The following is a 23,117-nucleotide window of genomic DNA, read 5'->3' as shown; positions in this document are numbered from 1 at the left end:
AGCTGTAACCGGCTAGCTCCGTTGTCGAGTTGACACCCTCCCCAAATCTTGGCAGCAGCAAAGCTGCACAGTCGACATGGCGACCAAGAAAATATCACATCCATCTCCTAAAGAAAGATGAAAATCTTCCAAGTGTTTGGAATGAGTGAGTAGAATTCACAAGAATACGCTAATTATACGGAATGGGAACGATCGGTAAAAGTTGCATATTTTGCTTTAGTTAGCTACAATAACGACACATCGCTAGCTGTTAGTTGCTAACACGGAAGGTAGCTAGCTAACACTACTGGGAGGAGTAACGTTTGCTTGCTAGCGGGTTAACCTTATGTGATCAGTCTGAATAGAAAACTCTGTTTCTGTATAACGCTACCGCTTGTTAATATATGACAGAAATGCAGTCTTAGTGTGATTCCGAAACGCTACTTCTCATGGTAAAGAAATAACATACGTCTACTGGAAATAAAAGACATTTTCAAGCAAGTTAGTTTGCTTTGTAGGCTCGGATGTTAGCGTTACATAATTTCGTTGTTGCAAGTCAAATGGCTCCACTTTTCAGTGTGTCACTGTGCTTCGTACATGTCGTTTCCTTGACCAAATCGTAAAAGGGTAATTATATTCGCTATGAAACTGATTTATATTCACTGCTGTACTCGAAATATCGAGATGATTGCCACCCAAACAATCAACATAAGCTTTTTAAAGTAATTGCTTTTCTAATCGAACAGCGTTAGCAGGCTAGCCAAACTAGCGAACTAGCCACCCATAGCATAGCTTGCTAACAGTAAGCTACACAAAGCTAACGCTAACGTTGTTGACGTTGTCTGAAAAATAGATTAAAACGAGATTGTGTTAATAGGAAAATCATAGTAGCCGCTATAATCGGTCAATTTCTAAACGCCAGTGAGTTGGTCTTTTTCGGAATAAACAGATATGACTAAAGCGTGATGCTAGCGTAATGTTATCCACTTCAGCTGGCTAATGCTAGCGTCCTGTCTGCCTAGCGTAGTGGTAGTTGGCTAACAGTTAGCCTATCCAAGACCCTTTGTCCATAATCGTAGCGGCAACCAGCTCGCCTAAGTAGGCCACACAGCAGTTGTTTTGATCCTTCTTGGTCGCTTGTTCCCTTAGATTCATACCATAATGGCCAGCTACTATGTCATCACTGATTTCTGTATATGTTTTGTGTTACTACTGAACATGACATACCAGCGAGCAATGCCATTTTGAATTTCTTGTCGACAAACATCCTCAAAGAAACTCATTTTGTCCCCACACTGCCATGGATGTATTAGTTACACTCTCAGCCAGCCTTTTATTTTAAGGCCATGTACGGTTCAAATAACAAGCATTTCAGTGCGCTTAAAATTGGGGTAGGGTTAGTGGAAGATCAAATATTACCCCTATCGAAAGCTAACTTACATTTGTCTTTTGTACAAATTGTTAAACTACAAGAGTTTACAAGATGCTCACATTGTATTGTATTTTGTCTCATTCTTTTGCAGTATTCATTACGCGATGTGATCCAAAATCCACAATGTGTGAGGACATTTGAGAACGATTGAGTTCGGAAGAAAATTTCCTTGATTCCAGTGGAATCTTCCTTATATATTATTATTATATTTTTCTCAGTGTAAAAGCATATATACATTTACATACACACCCCACTTCAACCCCCGCCACATTAGTCCCATCATCATTTAACCATGCCAGTGCAAGCCCCACAATGGACAGAGTTCCTGCAGTGCCCGATCTGCACGCAGACATTTGAGGAGACTGTTCGTCGGCCCATCAGCTTGGGCTGTGGACATACTGTCTGCAAGATGTGCCTGAACAAGTTGCACCGCAAGGCCTGCCCCTTCGACCAGACAGCCATCAGCACAGACATCGAGCAGCTACCTGTCAACACAGCCCTGTTGCAGCTGGTGGGAGGACAGGTGAGTGGTTTGAGCTTGCTTGTTGGTTGGTTTTTGAAGAGATGCCAGGTGACCCCATTTATGCTCAGCCCTGATGATGCCAGCTGGTGGAGATTCATACAAGCTTTATTGATGTGTTTTGTATCTGAGTATAATGGTACACCATACTTCATGACAGCATGATTTATTTTTTTTTTCTGTAATTATTGTTTATAGACTCTATTGGTGTGCTGGGCCTATTTTTGTCTGGGCTTTTTGATGTACATAGCTTTCAGCTATTCCTTGATGAGTCACACACCAGTCATTGGGCAATGACTTAGATTAGTTCTATTGGCCTGCTGAGTTTTGGCACAATGGCACCACAGTCAGCTGTGGTGCAATCATTAAAGCTGTCCTCAGTTACAGAGTGTATGGGCATGGCTCGAAGGGGTGAGGCTCATTGAGTGGTTTTCAGCTTTGTTGATAAAGTTGCCTGCTATATGCACGCAATAAAACTGATGTGTTGTTTAACAGCACCGTAATGACTATAAATCTCAGGTAGTCAGTTGTGTGTCTCATATGGTTATGATCATGAGGTGTATTGAATTCTCTGAACTAAGTGTTTTTCTTCATAATGGTCAACAGGGTACAACTGACAGTCAAATGAAAATGCTCCACTGGTCATGGAAGATGTTGTATAAGTTCTGTGTCATTGTTTGGACTGTTAACAGTTTACAGATAACAGTGCTATAATCTAGTTTTAATTATGTTTTTGTCTATCCTAATTGTCTTATTAAATGTAGACAAACTAATATGTGATGATTGATGCATTAGCTTACAGTGCAGTTTAATGTTTTTAAAGGATGTAGTTTAGAGTCGGCATCGCAAGTACAAACATTTCCAAAATTTAGCATCTAATAACTGAATGAATCTTGTAAGTGAATAGGAGATATTGCATAACACTTGGTCTTATCAGTGTAAATCAAGAGCACTTGTATCCAAATTTAAGGTGGTTTTATTTCAGACTGGGAACATGTCGTTGGTAGTGAGAGTCCTGCTGATCTAGTGAGTGTTGTTGATAAACTCTTTAGATGTTAATTTGGTTCTGTAGTTTTGACCATGTTATGATTTACAGTCTCACCTAGTTCTTGGCTTCTCTCAGTCTGATGAGCCATTGGAAAATCAAATGGGAACAAGAATTATCCATTAATAGTATGATTTGATCTGACTTCCTGTACAAGGTTACAGCCTTTTTATTGTACATATAATGAAGCAATTCGCCTCTGCTGTTTTTTTTTTTTTTCATGTCAAAAATAGGCTCTCACACACAGACAAACTCAAACACATAAGTACTTTGACATTTTATCAGTGGGTACACTGCTCAACTGTTCACAAGGCTGTCTGTTCCAGCTACTGCATTGGGCAATCCAGGAACATTTTGATGGTGTTTTGTAAAAGTGTTCTGTTACTCACAGTACAGCAACACTGGGATTTCAGTGCACTAAAGGTTTTCAGATATTGCTGTAGTATATGGCCCTTCCAGCTTTGTCTTAATCATGTCTCTACTGCAGGTTCCTAAGGCCCAGCCGGTCGCCTTGATCACCAGTTCAGAGGACTCGCAGCATTATGAGGAGGCCAGACAGTGTGTGGAGGAGCTGGCCCTCTACCTCAAACCCCTCAGCAACACCAGAGGTACATACAAATATATGCACCTTTGATCCCTATGTAGTTTCCTCTTCCCCCTTTCATATAATCTGTTGACACTTTACTACATATGGTAAGTAGGTCAGATCGTTGAATTGACTGTTTTAACATCAGAGGTACAATAAAAGCATCTAAATGTGGTAGTTTATTGTTGTTCCATTATTTGATCATAAATTATGGCATTCGCCACCATTTAAATGTAGTGGCAAAATGCATTAAATAGCTTATATGTGTAGGGTTTTAAGCGTCTTGAGGTTGAAACTCAGCTTGTTTGATTGGGAAGGTTGCCAAGTATCTGTTAAACCCTTGATTCCATGAAGAACTTAAAAAGCAGAACTAATTTTATTGTAAATGCAACACAGTCTTTTCCTGACCTTAGTTCTGGTTGGTAGCTGTGCTCAGTGATTGCATTAGCATAGCAGAGCAACTTTGGAAAGCTCATTAATGCATCTGTTTCATTAAAAAAAAAAAAAAGAAATAAGAGGGTCAGTGCCAAAATGAACAATAATTTAAGGCAAATAGTGTCAAATTATTATCCCTCTTAAATGTAGTGGTGGTGTGGTGAGCGTTTCTTTAATATTCATATATCATTAGTGACCTCCTTATGCCCTTCAAGAAAATTGTATTCCCAGTTACTACAAAGGTGTAAAGTCAGTGGATTTTTTTCCCCTTATTGTTCCTCCGAAAGAAGCAAATGTAGACCATCCAGCTAAAACTGCTGAAGAGAAGCCTCAAGCACACTGCACTTTATAGTCTTATATGTATGTTCACCCTGTCTGCCCTCTTGCCAGGTGTGGGTCTGAGCAGCACAGCCCAGAGCATGCTGAGTCGGCCTATGCAGAGGAAGTTGGTAACCTTGGTCCACTGCCAGCTGGTGGAGGAGGAAGGCCGTGTTAGAGCCATGAGAGCTGCCCGCTCTCTGGGTGAGCGTACGGTCACGGAGCTCATCCTGCAGCACCAGAATCCACAGCAGCTCTCCTCCAATCTGTGGGCTGCTGTCCGTGCGCGAGGCTGTCAGTTTCTTGGGCCAGGTAGATAGCTTTTCATTCCCTGCTGCGAATGGTCAGCCCTAGGCACTTTTGAGAAATAACTCCTGCTTAGCTCCTCAGTCAATGCTAGCTTTTGTACTGTTTATGTGGCATAAATCAGCTATTACTCATAACGTTTACTATTTCTCTCTCAGCCATGCAAGAAGAGGCTCTGAAGTTGGTTCTCCTAGCTCTGGAGGATGGCTCGGCTCTGTCTAGGAAGGTGTTGGTTCTCTTTGTGGTCCAAAGGCTTGAGCCACGCTTCCCGCAGGCCTCTAAGACTAGCATAGGCCATGTGGTGCAGCTTCTGTACAGGGCCTCCTGCTTCAAGGTAGGTTCAAGGTCACCAATCGCCAATGACATCATTCATCATCCCATCCGTATCTGAAAACAAAGAAATTTAATGCATGTATTTGACACATGTGCCAAATAGCTCAGGTTGAGTGGTCTTGCTCCTCTGTGGGACCCTGTTAACTCAGTGCTTGCCTGGCAATACATAACAAGAAATACCTGTTTGTTTTTTTTTTTTTTTGTTTTTTTTTGTTTTTGAGATATTAACAATAATATTCAGTTGTTTATTTACCTGTCTTCTTCCTGGGTTGACATAGCACAGTTTGTACCTTTGGATGCTTGCATGAGGAGTCTTTTCTTATCTATGAAAGAACTGTTTATTGGATGGTTTGGCCTCACACTTGCTGTGATAGTGTGTGTAAGTCCTGTAAGCCTATATGGGTTGGACATCATTTGTGATGCATGGCACTATAATAAACTAAACTTAAGTTTTAACATTTTTGCTTATTAAGTTCCACAGAGTCTGAATCAAGCAGAGTAGCTCCTTGCAAAGATCATACATTGCCTGGCTGCTGTTAGGAAGTCATCATAAGACATAGGCAATAGTTTCAAATGCTTTCCCAATGGTGAAAACCTGACAGACCAAATGTAAACAAACACAGTCTAACTTAATCTTTCCTCCTTCTCTTCGGGTTCCCTAGGTGACCAAGCGTGACGAAGATTCATCCCTAATGCAGCTCAAGGAGGAGTTCCGTACCTATGAGGCCCTGCGGCGTGAGCATGACTCTCAGATTGTTCAGATTGCAATGGAGGGTGGGCTTCGCATTGCCCCTGACCAGTGGTCATCCTTGTTATATGGAGATCAGTCTCACAAGTCACACATGCAGTCTATCATAGATAAGGTGTGTATGAATTTGTTTTTAGATAAGAGAAGGAAATGTTTATTTGCATATTTCAGAGAATTAGCTGTGTGTTTTGCTGTATGTAGCTATTTGCAGCTTGTCATGATTAAGTATATCTCAGCTGGTTACAGAAACTACCATAGCATTAACTCCTTGTCTACTTTTTATGTAGCTGCAGACCCCGGCATCTTTTGCCCAGAGTGTCCAGGAGCTGACTATCGCGCTGCAGAGGACAGGAGACCCAGCCAACCTCAACAGACTGCGACCCCACCTGGAGCTACTGGCCAACATTGACCCCAGTCCTGGTGAGAAACAAGCTTTATTTTAACAGAAGTAGAAATATTAACATAAATTGTCTATTTTTCTCATTTATCCTTCCTCTTTGTCTCCACAGATGCTCCTCCTCCAACATGGGAGCAGTTAGAGAAGGGTTTGGTAGCAGTAAAGACTGTGGTGCATGGCCTGGTGGACTTCATCCAGAACCACAGCAAGAAAGGAGCTGACCCTCAACAGGTCTGTTTTCCTTTCTAAGCTTCGCACCATTCTTCATGCATCACATAAAAAAATCAGGCTAATATGATGGTGACCATTTCAAATTATCTTGATAATCTGCCACAGTTAACTCAGTTCCTCAAACACAGGTGGAAGATTGATTTGTCAAATTTGATGTAGTTATCTTGGATAATTTTGCATTATTTTTTAAAATAAAAGAAACTTGAGTAGAAAGTAAAAACTGCAATCAATGGTTATGCCATTGGCTTTTTTGTTTTTTTTTAGTTGTTTACATTTTACACCCTCAAAATGGTAGCCTCTATGGAAGGCTTTTTTATGCTGTCATGGGCTGTCACGATACTTCATTCTACAGTGCTATCAGATCAAGAATAATGATCAGGATACCATACTATAGAATGCCAGATGCCACTAGTGGTCATTACAATTTGAAAATTTGATCAGTCCTAGAGACCTAATGGTACTAATGGTATTTTTGAAAGCCTGTTCTGCTGTATTCACTTTTGAAAAAAAGTCCAGATTTTGTTCTGTATGTAATTCCGACTTTATCTCTGCTTAGCCTCCTCAGCACAGCAAATACAAAACGTACATGTGTCGTGATATGAAACAGAAGGGAGGCTGTCCACGCGGAGCCAGCTGCACCTTTGCTCACTCTCAGGAAGAGCTAGAGAAGTGAGTCTGACAAATATCTACATAAACATTTTTCAGAATTCTTTAAGGTGCTGCAGTTGTAATGAAAACATATTCCTCTTCTCCTGAAGTTTTACAGACATGATAACAACACCGAGTTGTAGACCATATACAGCTATACATTTAGATGATTTTGTACACAGTTTAACTACTTTGTGTGTTTGTCAGGTATCGTAAGATGAATAAGCGCCTGGCGGCTCGCCTCCCTGGCTCAGGAGGTCTCATGCCAGATGAGGGCCTTTCCCTAGATGTAGCAGTGACCCGGAAGCCTTCCCCACTCACCAATGGGAGTGGTGGGCCCACCCTGCCCCAGCTTATTGCTCGTGGCGCTGACACAGGACCATATGATCTGCTGCGTAAGCCTAAGATCGAGGGGGGAAGTCCGAGTGCACCAGGATCACCACCTGAATCGTGAGTACAGTATTTCCTTGACTGTCATTTTTGGATGCAGTGACCCTCCCCAGCTAAATGAATGCAAAGTTAGAACAATTCCCCCACAGAAAGAAAAATGAATTAATAATTGGCCTGCAAGTATCAGTTATTTTAATGAGTACTCTAATATTAATGACGTTTTATAAAATATATGTCCACATGAGCTATTCTTAAACAGAAATGCTGTACAGGTATTGTCATTTTTAACCACTTTTCCTCATTGTATTGACATGTTTGTGATTGATTGATTTGTTTATTCATGTCTCTCTGTTTGTCAGTGATATCTATTAATCTTTTTTGATCTAACATATTTATTCTTATAGTCTGGATCCATTACCCAAATCTGGTATGCCTCTGCCACCCCATGCCATGGCCCACCCTAGGATGCCAGGAGACCACCTCCCCGGGGTGAAGCAGATGTCCGTGTTACCCAGAGGTTCACCAATGTACTCCCAGCAGCAGCAGCTACCTGAGATGTACTACCCTGACACTCGCCCACCACCATCTGCATCACAATACGAGCCCTCACAGTACCCTGCAGGTGAGGATCACATTAACTGTAACTACACATTTCTACGTATGTTTGTTTAAGAAATGCTTTTTATTTTCACTGCACAATTCCGTAACCATATGATACTTAGTTTAAAAAAGTTGGAAAATTGATATTAATGAGTCCTCTGTTCAATTTCACAGGTTACACATACCAGCAACCACCACAGTACGTCCGAGGTTATGTCCGCAACCCTCCACCCCCCAATGAGTCTGCAGGACCCCCTTACCAGGAGCCCTATCCTGGCTATGGCCCTCCAGAGCGCCCTTACCAGGCCCCTCACTCTGGCCCACCCTTTTCCTATCCTCCCCCTCCACACTATGACACCAGGGGTCGCCATGGCCCCTACCCTGGCCCGCCTCCTCCCCCCCAGCCTTACCCATCTCAGAGGGACGACCTGGTCAGGATGAGTCCTGCACCTCTGGATGTACCTCCACCATCTGCAGGACAGGGTGGCTCACTCTACCACTCCGAGCCCACTGCACGGGACAGGTACCCACCAGACGGCTACTACCCACCGGGTGCCCAGCCTCCACCCATGAGGCCTTATCCCAGGGTAAGTCTGATTTTTCTCTTTAACTGTTTTCTCTGGTTCCCTTGTTTACCAGTCTTTGGAGAACTCCACTCTTTAGAGTGCTTTCCTGTAACTGACAAAACAAGTATGTTAGGTGACAATAAGTTAATCACCTGTGTATATGCTTGTGCCCATTAGGAGCCACCGTATGGCCGTTCCCAGCCCAGTCTGGACTACCTGCACCGTCGTCGGCAGGAGCTGATATCCCAGCTGGAGGAAAGGAAGGTCATTTCTCCTCCACCATTTGCTGCCTCCCCCACTCTCCCTCACCCCTTCCCCAGTGACTACCCCTCTGAGGTTAGTGCTACCTGAAACTCATCATTTGTTGTCTTAGACTGAATTCAGTTTTTGAAAAATGTCGTGTAAAACTACAACACGATGGTGTAGTAGTTGAAATAAAGTCAGTCGGAAGTATATAAGGATAAGTAAGACACAGTTTCTGTTTGTTCTGTGTCTTCAGTATGGCGAGGACAGCTCCAAAGCCTTTGGGAAATGCCGAGAGCCTGACTACGCAGGACAGTTCTCCCCCTGGTCTTGTGACACCATTGGCTCCTACATCGGCACCAAGGACGCCAAGCCCAAAGAAGTCATGGTTCCTGGTACAATGGAGATGATGGTGAGCTCAGCCAGATGTCTCTGTTCAAAACTACCTTTTCTTACTAAAATCTATCAGGTATGATAAGTGTAAATGAAACAATGAATGGAACCTCCTCTTCAGATTTCTGTTTTTTCTCACCCTGAATCTGTATCGCTCCCTCTTGTTGCAGAATGTGGAGGCTAAGGGTCTGAGGGAGCCATCTCTGGAGCCCCCTCGGAGGGGTGCAGAAGTGAAGGATGATGACCCCATTATCCCCTTTGGCCCCCAGCCTACTGTGTCACGCTTTGGTGCCATCTCCCGCACCTCTAAGACTGGCTACCAGACCACTGGCCCTGTCCAGGCCATGGCTTCCACTCCTCAGAACCCAAACTCTAAGCATATGGCCATGGCCGGTAAGAACTACATTCACTATTAATTGTGTACAGCCACCTTTTAAATGACTGATCTACTTCTTCACAGTAAATATGGGGTCAGTGTGTATCATTTCTATTTGTCCATCACATTTTTTGTTTGTTTGTTTTTTAAGAGATAAATGCAGATTAGTGTTACAGTATGGTTTAGGGCAGATGGTTTTTCAAACTGGGCTCCGGGGACCACTTGGGGCCCTTAAGAGGATTAGAGGAATGGAGGGGAAGTAAAAAAATTGAACATAATTTCAGTGGTCTTTGTCATAAAACACCTGTGACACCATTTGATCTCTGGCCTACAGCAGAGTACTCGTATGGAAACCACGGAGGATGGGGTGGGGCCTCATACCCCTCCCACCAGACTGCCTCCTCGTCTCAGGGACACTTCAGTGAGCGGTGAGACTTTTGTGTGATTTTCCTTTAATATTACCAGTAGGTCAAAAAAAATACTTGTAGGTAAAAAATACCTAAACTGAAAGCTGTTGGTGAGGGATGATGTTTTTTGTTTTTGAGCAGTCATGTAAATTTCTGGCTGTATTTTTCCACACAGCCTGCCCATGGCTGCCTCAGACAGAGAGCAGTTGAAGATCGAGCTGCAGCAAGTCAACCAGCAGATCAACCAACAGACCCAGATGCACAGCATGGAGGTTTGTATGCTCTCTCCTAATCAAGCAAAGCAGTCCTACACAGATCTGAAACACAGTCTGGAAAAGTATGGAATATGATTGTGATCATTTCTAAGTCTGAAAATGTATGGGGAAAAATGAGGAAAACATAGTGATGTTTGTGAAGAAAAATCTTCAGCTGTATAGAGATGTGCTGTGTCATACTGCCAAGTCATCATCAGCAAACCTATTAACTCCTCTTCAGAAAAACCTTTCAAAACCCAGTTGGGTCTCATAATGTGCTTTTTCCCATTAATTTCAGTTAAACTTGTATTAATGTCTTACTTCCTCTTCTCATCTTCTGTCTTGCTGTCAGGCTGCCAGTAACTCTTTACTGCTGCAGAGGGAGGCCAGTGCATTAGCAGGCCAACCTGTCCAGCCCAACCAGGGCCAGGCAGCAGCAACAACCCAGCAGCAGCAGCAACAGGCTAAGTGGCCGGCAGGTGGAGCCAGTGCAACAGCTGTCTCCAGTGAACAGCTCAGCCTGGAGCTCCATCAGGTGGAGAGAGAGATCGGCAAGAGGACCCGTGAGATGGCTATGGTGAGGGCAGGTGGGGTGTCATGGGGCGTCATGGGGCAGTGAAAGGGAATAGCTATTGAAAGGAAAAATCTCGTCCATGGAAGTATGATGAAAGTATAGGAGTAAGGGATGGTTCATTGTTGAGATACAGAACCCTACAGCCAATTATGACACTTGGTGCATCTATGCATAAAAAGAAGTTGGGAGTATTGTTGAAAACATTGTGAACTTCTTGATAACTCAGGCTGAAGCTTTCAGGTCTCACATCAACACAGTCTTTTGTCACATAGTGTTAATATTGATCCAGGACTACTGTATATCCTGCAGCTAATCAGTGTTCTTCCTTTCTGTAACAGGAGAGTCAAGTGGCCCATGAGGTTCAGCAGTACAAGATGAAAAGTGCAGAGAATGGACAGCCAGAGCACAAGACTCAGCTGGAGGAGATCTCCCTGGCTCTTGGGTGAGTGTACACACACTGATACATGCAGTAGTATGCATTCATACATATAGTGGGTTCCAAAAGTCTGAGTCTACTACCAGGAACTGTTTGTTTTCATCATTTGTCAAAGCTAATACGTTTTTTTTTTGTTTTTGTTTTTGTTTTTTACTCAGTTGATATTTGTTATTCAATAATACTTTATTTAGTACTGATACAAATTATATTTTTAGATCTCTGAGGAATGATCATACTAAACTAGAATATGTTTAGGGATCTTGTTCACACGCCATTTGGTAAAGTTTTTTTTCAAAGTATAATGACATGTATTTCATTTAAATACCAGTACATGTATGCTTCAGGTATAGTGAGTTGTTTTGGCCTCTCAACAGTTCAAGGTTAAGTAAATTTATATGGTCCTTTTTGAATTGTTGTCACAGTGTTGAAGCTTGTGGCCAAATTGTTTTCCTGGGTGCAAAAAAAAATTATCCCAGTGCCAAATTACAGTTGCATTTTTTGTAGAGACTGCCAAAGTCATTTTCATTCAAAGCAAGAATAAGGAGACCTAATATGGCTACGCCGTCTGAAGACTAGTATATCAAGTTAATATCTTTCTGAGGCAGAAAATCATCTGCATTCAAGAAGCAAAACAGGTCACTAGATGTCAGCCCCACTGAACAACATTGGGACCATTTGAAAAGGGAAAAGAACAACAAAACTGTGAAGGCAGTCCAATTAAGAATGCTGGAGTGATGGGGTTTCTCCAGTTTTGCAAAAATCAATCAGTAGAATCAAAGCTATGATTTAAAAACAACAGAGACAACACATACTGAGAAATTATGACTTTCAGTAAATGTCAACAAAATTATGTGAACTTGTTTAAAAGTGAACATTTGTCCATAAAAATGCATTCATTTCTTGAGAAATGATGAAATGAGTTCCTGGTAGTGGACTCAGACACTACATAAACATGCATCTATATTTATTTATTCTGTATACCTGAACAATTGCCTGATCTCTTCCCCATATTCCCTACCTTCTCCTGTTTGTTTCCTTCCCTTTTTCACCTAAGCGAGGTGTCAAATGGTTCCAGCAGTCTGCAAGAAAGTGGGGTGGGTGGATCTATGCTGTCACTGACCAGTAAGACATCTTCATTGAGCCTGTGTTCTGAACCAGGTGCCGGAGGTTCAGAGATGCAGAAGAATGGTGTCGTCCATTCCTGATCCTAGGCAGCATACATTTACACACACACACACACACACACACACACACACACACACACACACACACACACACACACATGCACACACACACATGCACACACATACCAGTTTTATTTAGAAGATGAGCAGTATCTGCCGTGATATGAATTTTCTTTCTTTTTGTTCTGTGAATGAGCTTTTTTTTAAAATGACTTTCCTTGCCTGGAAACCAGGGCATTTGATAACATTTCTCGTTTTTGTTGTCTTTTTTGTTTTGTTTTGTACTGGGATTATAGATAAACAAGGCTCACAATAGATGTATCAAGAAAACAAAATAGTGGTGATGATGATAGCAGCTGTGATATAACATGATTCGGCAAGGCCAGCTTTACTGCTGTGTCATAAATGAACAGACAGACAGATCAGGTGTTAGATTATGTTCCCCAGACCAGATTTTTGTGGAGTTCCATCCAGATGAAAAAAACAGCTGAATAGTGAAGATGGATGAACCGCTACACCATATGCACCTGGAGGAACCTTTGCGCATTTTATATATTTTTCATCTGTTGTCCATCATGATGTGAAGGTTTTGTAGTTCCAACAGCAAAAGTGCGATGCTTGGTACTCACCCCCTGAATCGTAAAAAGTGGTTGCCCAGATGACAATGACCTGAGGAGGGAAACGCGGTACACTGTTCCACAAATCTTCGGCTGAAATTCAGATGCAAATAGGCGAGGTGTTTGAGTAGTCACATTTACACCACATGCACTTCCCCACCCACCACGAGAAGTATGATTTTATTACTGCATTTTCTGAATTCATCATATGTCTGTTTCGTACTTGAAAAGCAGTATATTATATATTTAACTGAAGCATTCTGTTTTAAAGATTGCAACAAGTCATTTTGATAAATGAGCTTTCTGCATGTTTTCTATAAGGGAACCGACTGTGCGCTTCTCTGGGTTGTGGTGTGACCTGATGTGGTTTGTTTGAGATGCCTTCTGCCTGTGCTCTGGCATTCAGTTCTGTTTGATTGTGTCATGGAATTCTTCACTGCACAGTCAAAAAAGTGTTTTATCAAACACGTATTATCAGGCTGTAAGAGAGTACATTTTTCTGCATCAGGAGTTTGGTGATCCCCACCCTTCAGTGTAAACTTGACTTTATAATGTCAGGGTGAATGAGGTTTTTCCCTCCTCACAACTTCTCATCTGGCCACACAGAAGGCCTCCCCATTGGGATTATCTTGTCATTTGTTCTCCTTAACTTCTATGAAGTTGCGTTCCCTTGAGTGTTCATTTTATTTTATTTTAATTTTTTTCATGCTTTACGCTGGTACGATTCAGGGGGTGTAGCGTACCTAAGTCAATGGGGCTCTCTAGACCCATTATGAAGGTCAGGATTATAGTTTAGTGTGTAACTTTCAAAGCATTTCAGCAGTGTCAGTGAAGAACGTATGCTTTTAGAAAAGGCCGCAAATGCTGTAGTGATTTTAGCTGCACATTTGAAATTAAGGAAACAACTGAGCATAACATTGTTGATTACTGAGGGGGGAAACTAGGAAAAATTGCCTGATGTCACACTGGTCCTTTGAGACTTACAAGTTTGTTTATTTTACATTTAGTACATTTCAGCCTCTTAAACATTGAGTAGTAAACTTTTCAGTTCACTGCATCTCAGTTTTTGATTCACAACTTACTATCATCATCACCACCACTACTACTGTTATTGATCTGACTCTGTCATGTACATTGTTTATTGCTGATGCTCAATAAGGAGCTCTTTGCCTTTTGTAAACGATTGACATGATTGGCTACAATTGTAGAGCTCTGCTGAGATGCAAAGTGAGAGTCCTTGTGCTCAAACGGTTAAAGGAATAAGGATAGAGGTGACGCTTGGGTTTTGTTGTTTTGGTTTAATGTTCAAAATGTTTGTTTGGGTCAGACAAGAGGTATTGAGGAACTGACAAACAGGGTTTGACAGATCTTTGATTACTGATGAGTCAATTGGATATAGACACAAATGCTTTGATGTCTAACATCCTTGATGGGGTTGACCGGGCACCTTCAAACTTGTCAGCGCCTTGATATAGTGAATGTTTAGGGTTACTTTTTTTGTTTTTCCAACCACACTTCAGGCCTCTGGCTGCTCCTTGCCACATTTATTGTTTAGGTACACAACTCACTTATACATATGAGTATGTATACATACATTAATATACTAAAGCACTATTAACGTGCCACCTCTTATTCTACTCGCTCAGCATTTATATTAAATGATCTCTACTTAGAATCAGCAAAAATGTTTTTTTGTTTTTGTTTTTCTGTCCACTGGTTGCCAACACAGACTTTATCCTTTCCCAGATGAAGGACTTCTGTGCGCATTGATGTGTGTTCACTTAATCTTTTTTGTGTTCAAACAAAGAAAATGTTCTTTATAGACTATGCTTCCGAAGAAGACAAAATTCTGTAACTTTGGAAAATTTATGGAAAAAAAGTTTTGTGTGTGCTAGATTGTATTGTAGAAAATGTACCCTGACTATGGCTTTTTTCCCCCTCAAAGTGTGCTGTACTGGGTGATAGTGTTGAGGTATTAGAAAAGTGTTGGGGTTTCCTTCCCCACCCTCCCACCCCCAAGAGGCGATTCAGGAAGTCTCTGCTGAAAGGTTGGCCTTAATTCCTCATGAATTGCTCGTTTACTCCTTGTCTGCTGTAGCAGCATGAGATGACTTGGAAAATAATTAACACTGAATTGGCATGATTCAGAGTCACACAGATGGACTGCAAAAAAAGAAACAACTCACTAATATCACCACTTCACTCATGCAATAACAAATCTTGGGATTTGAAGCAAAGTTTGTAATTTTATTAATTTTGGTGAAAGAAACGTTATTGACCTAGTGGGGTTTGTAGTTTTTTTTTTTGTACATTTTGTTTTGTTTCTGTAATACGAGTGAAATCACTCACTTTCAAGTCTTGCAGTGATGAGTGCATCACCTCACCTGTTGTATCATCATGTAGTTAACAGCTATGCGACAGTATGACACATTCACAAGTAGATTTTCTTCTTTTCTTCTACAGCTAGTGACAAGAAATTGGCCAGCGTGTTTAATTCTGCCGTGGGAACTAGTAATTAACCCAATATAATAGCAAGTTCTATAAAATAAGGGAATGGGTTTTAGCCCTGAATTGGCAACAGTTAAAGGTCTTAAACATCATGTTGCCTGTTACTCTCTAAATTGAAGTCAGCCCATAACATCACACTGCTTACTCTCTGTTGGATCCCCGCAGCCATGAATGAGCCCTAAAAAGCCTTTGGCTGAGCAGAATAGACATACAAAGATGTATGGGGTGGTTTTATATGTAGTAAATAGAACAGATTTTCATTTCAGTCTCCTGATTTTTTTTTTTTCCTCCCCCCTTTCCTGAGTGGAATTGCTGCCCCTAATTTACATAATCTCCATTAACCCCTCCACTCCCTTGACCACTGAACTCTGTTACTGCTGTTTGAGGCTCACATTTTACTCCCTGACTTTGTGGGGAAATTCGCAAATGGCTTTTTTATATGATTATTCCCTTGTAAGATATCTCTTAAATTAAGGTACAGGTTGATTTCAGCAAGAAAAAAGAAGTTTTTATATGTATATTATACTCCATTAAGGAATGTCTAGAATTATCTTCCTCCAATGTGGATGTAGCCATTATTACGCCATTTTATGACTTTGTAAGAGAATTCACTGTGTGAAAATTGGTTTGCATTTTTGTATAATACAATCTGCTTTTTTTGTTTGATACGAGAGGGAGGTCAAACTGGAAGTTTGAAGAGAGAAAAAAATGAACCTGTGAAATTGAAAAAACAAAATGTAACTTATGTACAACAGTGATTCTGAGCTGAGGGGGAAAGATTAAATGATATTGCTAACTCTGCAATTGTGTGTCTTTTTTTCATTTTTTAATATCTTCGACAAGTTAAAGAATACAGCTATATGTATGGACATTTATGAAGATCACAGAAACATAGACTGGGAAAACCACAGCATTTAATTCTGCTTTATTTTTCTTGTCAGTGATGTGAAGACATGAAGTTTTTATGAGATGTGTCCAGTCACACTGAATTTAGCTTAGTCATTAACACAACAGCTGACCTTTAGATCTGCTGGTTCAGTCATATCCAGTAATTTGCTCAGCCAAGGTTTACCTTCCCGATTAAGTTCTACAAGCATCCTGTGTACCCTCACAGCCTTTGGCAGTAATTAACAAGAATTTGATGGTGTAACATAGTTATGACTGTTTCTCCAACATTATACAAAAGCTGTTTGCAGTTATTTAAGTCTCAAAACACAAACCTATTTTTGAAAATAGTTTGCAAACAGAACATATGAACACTGTGTTTGCAATGAGAAGTGCTGCCTACAGTGGTTAAAAATTCCCTTTCCTCACAATGGCCACAACATGCATCTCTCAAAACATTGCAGCAGCCTGGTGTGATTTGGCCCATGAATAACCACCTGGGAAATAAATATTTACCATCAGGAAACAAGATGTGACACCACTGAATCTTGCACTAAAAATATTAATTTAAATTCTTTTGGAGATCCCAAGGATAAGTGTAAAGGTGTAGTGGATAAAAGTGATGCAAAAGACATCTAGATAATTTCTGTTGTAAAAACAATGACGTGTTTGAGTGGTTGTAGCTTCAATGACACAGGTACAAAATATATACCGTATGTGCCATTTTACATCATGGAAGAAGAAAAATCAAACTTTGAAGCTACAAAGGGGAATTTTAAGTAAAACTCAGAGTACAACAGATTAAGAGAAGTGACAAGTAAGGTACACTAATAATTAATTACTGTGAAAAGTGAAAGAATGAAAAAAAAAATAATCACATTTGACACCTGACATACATGTTGACATATGATTTTGCTCTGCGTTCTACCTCAAGTTTAGTATAATGTGCAAACGTAAAATTAATTCAACACTTCAATTTATTTCACAGTTTTGTTGTACCTGCTCTTTTATGTAGAGCTGATGTTTGATAAGTGTTTTTGAATGCAAATCTGATTCTTCTAGATGGAAATTGCTAAGCCAAATTTTTTTTTTATTAATATTTAATTTAAAGCTTGAGTGTACTATTGCTGAGGTGTCTTAAAACCTTTGATTACTAGCTTTAAAATTTCACCAATAAGAGCAGTTCATTTTTTGAGAATTTTTTTTAAAAAATACAGCAGGATAAAAAAAAAAAAAAAAAAAACAGAAAAGAGACTGACTTCAGACTCTTGACTCAAGCAGGCAGAGGTCAAAACACAGTTCTCTATCCCACATCAGAAGGGTAGCCTATATTTCAATTTTATTCTGCTGATATCACAAGTTTTCATCATATTTTGTCCTTTATCTTGTGGTATTGTACCATTTTTGTGGTACATGAACATGACTAAATCATTTCAATCAAACAACAGTTGTAAATTTTGGGTGTTTCACAGCCACTAATTTTTTTTTTTTTTTTTTTTTTTTTTTTATCTTGGTCATGGTATAAAAACATCTGCAGAGACAGAACATTTCGGGATATATCCCTTAATTTCAACCATTTCACAATTACATGAAAAAATTCTTAAAACAAATTCTTAAAGCACAATTCTCTTGCTTGACAGGAGTTTGAGTTTGTTACTTCCCAGTGTGACCTGGAAACAAAATACAGAAAAAAAAAAAAATACTCATATTACAAACAAACAAACAAACAAAACATCACTGAGCTTTACTTAGAGCTAGCTTGTTACAAAAAGGCACTGGTGGAGCAACTTTATTTCCATCAAGAGAAATATTTAATGTCTCAGCCTATTATGCTAAAATCATCATCGTTGCCCATGAGTGCAACACATTCATCCAGACTATTTTTCTTCATGAAAAATCAAAGTAAACAAGTAATATGTATTTCCATAAATAAAAGCACCTGAGTGAAAACAATGCCCCATTTTTCTTTTGTGTGTGTGTGTGTGTGTCTGTGTGTGTGTGTGTGTTAATTCTTTCCAGAGCAGGTAGCTGAGTTCAGTAAGCTTCATATCACAGTGGAGTTTGGTGATGCTGTTCATATCTTCTGGTGTGAAATCCCAACCTGTTGAAACACAAAGTTAACAGTTGGTTAAAGTTAACTGACCTCTGTGTGTCTTTTAACGTCTTGTACTTTTTTTTTTTTTTTTTTTTTTTTTTTTTACTGGTGAAATGTGCTGCTGCCCATCTTGGCCAGGACACTCCTGTGAAAGAGACTGCTAATCCTAATGAGGTATTTTCTCATATCTAAATAAATAAAATCTGAAGATAATATACGGGATCATTACAATTCAGCCTTCACAATACCACTCCCAATAAACATGAGAGCGAACCAGGCCACATTCACCCAAACTAAATAAACTACTGTTAGTCAAGCAGAAAGATTTGCAATGAGATGCATGCACTGGTTCTCCGAAGGACATGACTTGTTTTATCCCACACCTTGTTACTCAATGTGCGTTGGATCCCAGCTGACGTGTCTCCCATCGTGCAACGTGCCCAGAGCCGCCATGTCCGCCTCCTCCAGCTGAAACCCAAACACCTGGAAGAAACAGGAGGAGGAAAAGAAGTGGCGACAGTTGTGGCTTCCAAGGCTGTGATGGCGGTTATAACAAGAAGAGTTAGCATTTGATACATTTTATATCATACAGCAACATTGTGACCAAGACTTTCATTGATATTTTACACTTCAATCCATCCATTTTCATTACCCACATATTCCTAATCAGGGTTGTAGGTAAGCTGAAACTTCCCCAGTACACACTTGGGGAAGTCTATCACAGGGCTGATCCTATACAAGCATGCTCACACTCACACTCACACACACACACACACACACACACACACACACACACACACACACACACACACACACACACCTACAGCAATTTAGACTCAACCCTGGCAGTGTGAACCACAGTCAACATGCCTCTCTATTTCGCACTAAAAACTCTTTGCATTTTTGGCTAAAGTGCTTTTTGTATGAGCATCCAAAAAGGTGGTGTAGCACATTTTCAACTCACTTCACAGTTTTCCTGCACCCTCTCCTTTTTGGTGGACTTTGGTATTGTGACAACTCCATTCTGAGGAGAAAAAGCAAACAGTCAAAGCAAAGTAAACTGAAAACATGCACAATGAAAAAACACAACTGCATGGCTCAGGCCAGTATATGAATGATGAGATTAGCACCTGTATGCTCCAGCGGATGCAGATCTGAGCAGGTGTGCGGCTGTACTTTTGTGCCAGCTGGATAACAGTGGGGTTGTTGAGGGCTTGACCCTTTGCCAGAGGGCAGTACCCTTCAAACACAATGCCCTCCTGACGGCAATACTCTCTGAGCTGATCGGGCTGCTGGAACGGATGGTATTCCACCTGATGAGTCATAGCATGAGTGAATCATATCGTGAATTTCATTTTTAACAACATTTCAAGCAAAGTGCTGCTCTGTTAAGAACACTGCATTGCGTTATTCTATTATTTGTTCATGTTGTGCACATAGTACTTTAACATTACACAATATTGTCAGAAGTTTATGAAGTGGTGCAGCAATCAGAAAACAGAATAGTAGTAACTCTATAGTCAGAAGGGGAACATTTTAAATTTGTGTGTGGAAGCCTGTCATTGCTTGGAATATTTTAAGATTATTTTGTTCTATTAAACACCTTTATTTCTGAAAACTAAACACTTTTGTTTCACCTACAGAACACCTTTGTTTCTGAAAACCTTATTTGCCACGCTGCCAATTAAAAAACAAATCAACACTAAATCACATGGGCCAGAATTGCAACATTGCCTGAAACCTTTAACCTCTTGAGGTCAGTAAATCAATTGCATCCTTTGGTTCACTGACTGAACTGCATCCTGTCTGTGGTTTGACTTACTGGATCACATCCAGTATTGTGAGTAAGAATGAGAAAGCACTGCCCTGGTGCTGCCTTCGCCAGTGAGATTTAAATGCAGGGGTGAAACCGTAGGTGATTAGTAGCAAATGGAGGTGTAAGCAAGAATTAAAGTGTGGGACAAAACAGCAGGTAGCATTTTGCTCTTTATTTCTCTCTCTCAACTCTAGAGCCTGTTACTCCAGACAGGTGCTGATGCGTTACCAATTTTCCTCCTAAACATCTTCTTGAAAACTCACCTGGTTAACATGTGGCACCACAGTGCAATCCTCCTTTAGCTGTTCCAAGTGGTGGACCAGAAAATTGCTGACTCCAATGGCACGGCAAACCCCTAGAGACAAAGATATGTTTTATTATTAACCATTACATTAGTGTATACACTGAAGCACTGGATCATCTCTTCTAAAGGACTACATACATAAAAAGCTAGATTACATCATTTGGATTTCACAATACCTCACACTTTGAGGTGTTGTTTTACAATCAAAGATGAATAGCAACAGCAAATGTCAGAATGTTAGCAGCAAAAAAAATTGTCTCAACTTGCTCCTTACAACTGAACAAGTCAGTAGTCAGTAGTCAGTATATTTCTCTTTGTTTTGTACCCTCTTTGTAAAGCTCCTCTAAGGCTCTCCAGGTCTCAGCTCTCACTTCCCGGTTGTTGCGACCAGGCTGCCTCGAGTCTGGCCAGTGCATCAGGTACAAATCTGAAAACAAGGGCAAATTATTATTTTATGAGAGAGAAGAGACAGGAATAATTAAGGAAAAAGGAGAAAAAAAGAGTGATGATAATGGGGATGGACAAAAAACAGCTCAATCTGGAACTTCCACATTCTTCACATATAAAATAGGGTGGGTGGTATTGAACTGTTCAGGATTATACAGAAAACAGCTGCAGCAGTTTCATCCAGTGTTACTTGATATATTTCATGGTGTCAGCGTAAAGAGATATTAATCAACTAATTATATTGAATGGGTTCAGCTGAAATGGATTCTTTTTATTTTAAATCCTTCTGCCTCACTGATCTCAACCCATACCAAGATATTCCACTCCCATCCGGGAGCAGGAGTCGAGGCAGGCCTGCTTGGCAGTTTTGTATCCATAGTCCTGTATCCAGAGTTTGCTGGTAAGCCACAGTTCATTCCGTGGCACCCCACTTTCTCTGATGGATTTAGCCAGTTCTTCCTCACAGCCATAGCGCTTTGCTGTGTCAATATGCCGTATGCCACACTCAGAGAGTGCATGCACAACGGTATCATGTGAGTATCCTCCATCATGTGATGTTCCTGGAGGAGAGAGAAAAAAGAGGCAATATCAGAAACAATGTCCAACTTTTTCAAATTTTGCCTAAAAGTTCATGATCTACAAAAAAAGGTTTTTCCTGTCCCAGCCCTTATAGCTTTGCATCAGTTAAATTTCTTAAGTTGTATTAGTACAAACACACCTAATCCAAGTATTGGAATCTGCAGCCCATTGGACAGTGGGACCGTAGGACAGCTCAACACTGGTGATGAAATCATGTCTCTCATTTGGCAGATGTAGTGCTGAGTGAAAAAAGAGAGCAAATAAAAACTTCTGTATCAGCGTCACTAATAGTAAATTAAATATTGATTGCAACAGCAGCTTTTAGCCTATATCTGTGGATACATGCCTGTAGAAAGAAAAACAATCTCTGACACTTGCTGCTGCCTAAACAACATTTGCAGTAAGTCTTCACCATGTCTGTATGTCTGTCTCTCTCTATCCAGTGCAACAGAGTTATATTTCTCCCACCAAATCAGGTTTAGCTCTCAAGTTACACCTCCCAATTCTTGCCTCTGCTCCAGTCAGCAGATTGGAGGTCCCATAAAAACCAAATTCCTTTTCCTTGCCCCTGTAAACAAAAGTACTCACATGACCTGTAACCTTTCCCTATAAATTCTAGAATTCAGATAACATACTATATGCAGAAAGAGTGTGGTGATATTTGTTTAACCTAACATGCAGCTGATCTAGCCCCCGGGCTAGAGATAGTAGGGCCACCACATACCAAAAAAAAACACAATCTACTATTGACTATTTAAATCACATCCTGATAGATCATCTGATATCTATCACCTACCAAATTTATTCAGCATGTGTTAGGCTATAGAGATCTCAACTATCTTCCTACTGTTTAGTCTAGTAATTTGTTTTGCACTTAGGGAAAAAAAAAAAAAAAAAAAAAAAAAACATAACAAGCATCCACAGAAAGAGAAGCAATAAGAACACCTGCATGTAAGGACAGTTTAAAAATAAAACAACCCTCAAGTGGCTTGGCCTATCTACTGAATTCTCTAATTTATTAGCACGATCATAATCCTGTCATTATTTAATTATGGTCATTCAAAACAATGTGAACAGAAAAGAAGAAGACAATTACGAAAAAAAAGAGAATGAGGACATACGGGGTCTACGGCTCGGTGTGATAAAAGATAGCCTATTACAGTAACTGCATTTAGATAAATGCGTTTTGAATAAGGAATGCGCAAATTAGGTCTGTGTAGTAATTACTGCGCGCAGAATAACAGAAGAATTACCAAAAGCTTACCATCAGATGAGCCTCTCACCTAAAACGAAATCCTTTCCTCTGTCAGATGGACCTGAAAACATCAGAAGTTTCTTTTCTTTCTTTCTTTTCCCCCCCTGTTTTTTTGCTGTTAAAAAGGTCACTCTAGCATTCCGACCCGGCCACCTTCCAGATGTTTTCATATGCATTTGTGGCCACGTGACTTCACTTTGTGCTTCCGCT

The 23,117-nt window shown here is 40.4% G+C and overlaps 2 protein-coding genes across 4 annotated transcripts; one reads left to right on the top strand and one right to left on the bottom strand.

Moving 5' to 3' along the window:
- Window positions 1-27: 27 nt before the first annotated feature.
- On the top strand, window positions 28-16,330 carry rc3h1b (ring finger and CCCH-type domains 1b). Of its 2 annotated transcripts, XM_030073769.1 has the most exons (20): window positions 28-145; window positions 1,503-1,934; window positions 3,464-3,584; window positions 4,388-4,627; window positions 4,780-4,955; window positions 5,617-5,817; window positions 5,990-6,122; window positions 6,212-6,330; window positions 6,887-6,999; window positions 7,186-7,428; window positions 7,773-7,990; window positions 8,143-8,555; window positions 8,712-8,870; window positions 9,034-9,189; window positions 9,341-9,563; window positions 9,881-9,974; window positions 10,129-10,225; window positions 10,560-10,784; window positions 11,120-11,223; window positions 12,272-12,422. In XM_030073769.1, exons 2-20 carry the CDS (start codon window positions 1,704-1,706, stop codon window positions 12,420-12,422), a joined length of 3,417 nt encoding a protein of 1,138 aa, XP_029929629.1. In that variant the 5' UTR covers window positions 28-145; window positions 1,503-1,703. The 2 variants fall into 2 exon arrangements, with proteins under 2 accessions (XP_029929629.1, XP_029929627.1); XM_030073767.1 differs by lacking the exon at window positions 28-145 and having other exon boundaries at window positions 1,704-1,934; window positions 12,272-16,330.
- Window positions 16,331-18,154: 1,824 nt separating this feature from the next.
- Window positions 18,155-23,074, bottom strand: LOC115374712 (uncharacterized oxidoreductase ZK1290.5). 2 transcript variants are annotated; one of them, XM_030073777.1, is made up of 9 exons: window positions 22,936-23,074; window positions 21,792-21,891; window positions 21,385-21,633; window positions 20,952-21,053; window positions 20,586-20,677; window positions 19,637-19,819; window positions 19,471-19,530; window positions 18,890-18,989; window positions 18,155-18,512 (listed from the first exon to the last, which is right to left on the bottom strand). In XM_030073777.1, exons 2-8 carry the CDS (start codon window positions 21,874-21,876, stop codon window positions 18,894-18,896), a joined length of 867 nt encoding a protein of 288 aa, XP_029929637.1. In that variant the 5' UTR covers window positions 21,877-21,891; window positions 22,936-23,074; the 3' UTR covers window positions 18,155-18,512; window positions 18,890-18,893. The 2 variants fall into 2 exon arrangements, with proteins under 2 accessions (XP_029929637.1, XP_029929636.1); XM_030073776.1 differs by having other exon boundaries at window positions 22,917-23,021.
- Window positions 23,075-23,117: the final 43 nt, after the last annotated feature.

This window comes from Myripristis murdjan, chromosome 17 (genome assembly GCF_902150065.1).
Source record: "Myripristis murdjan chromosome 17, fMyrMur1.1, whole genome shotgun sequence".
Lineage (NCBI taxonomy): Eukaryota > Metazoa > Chordata > Actinopteri > Holocentriformes > Holocentridae > Myripristis > Myripristis murdjan.
This window is presented reverse-complemented; position numbering and strand designations above follow the sequence as displayed.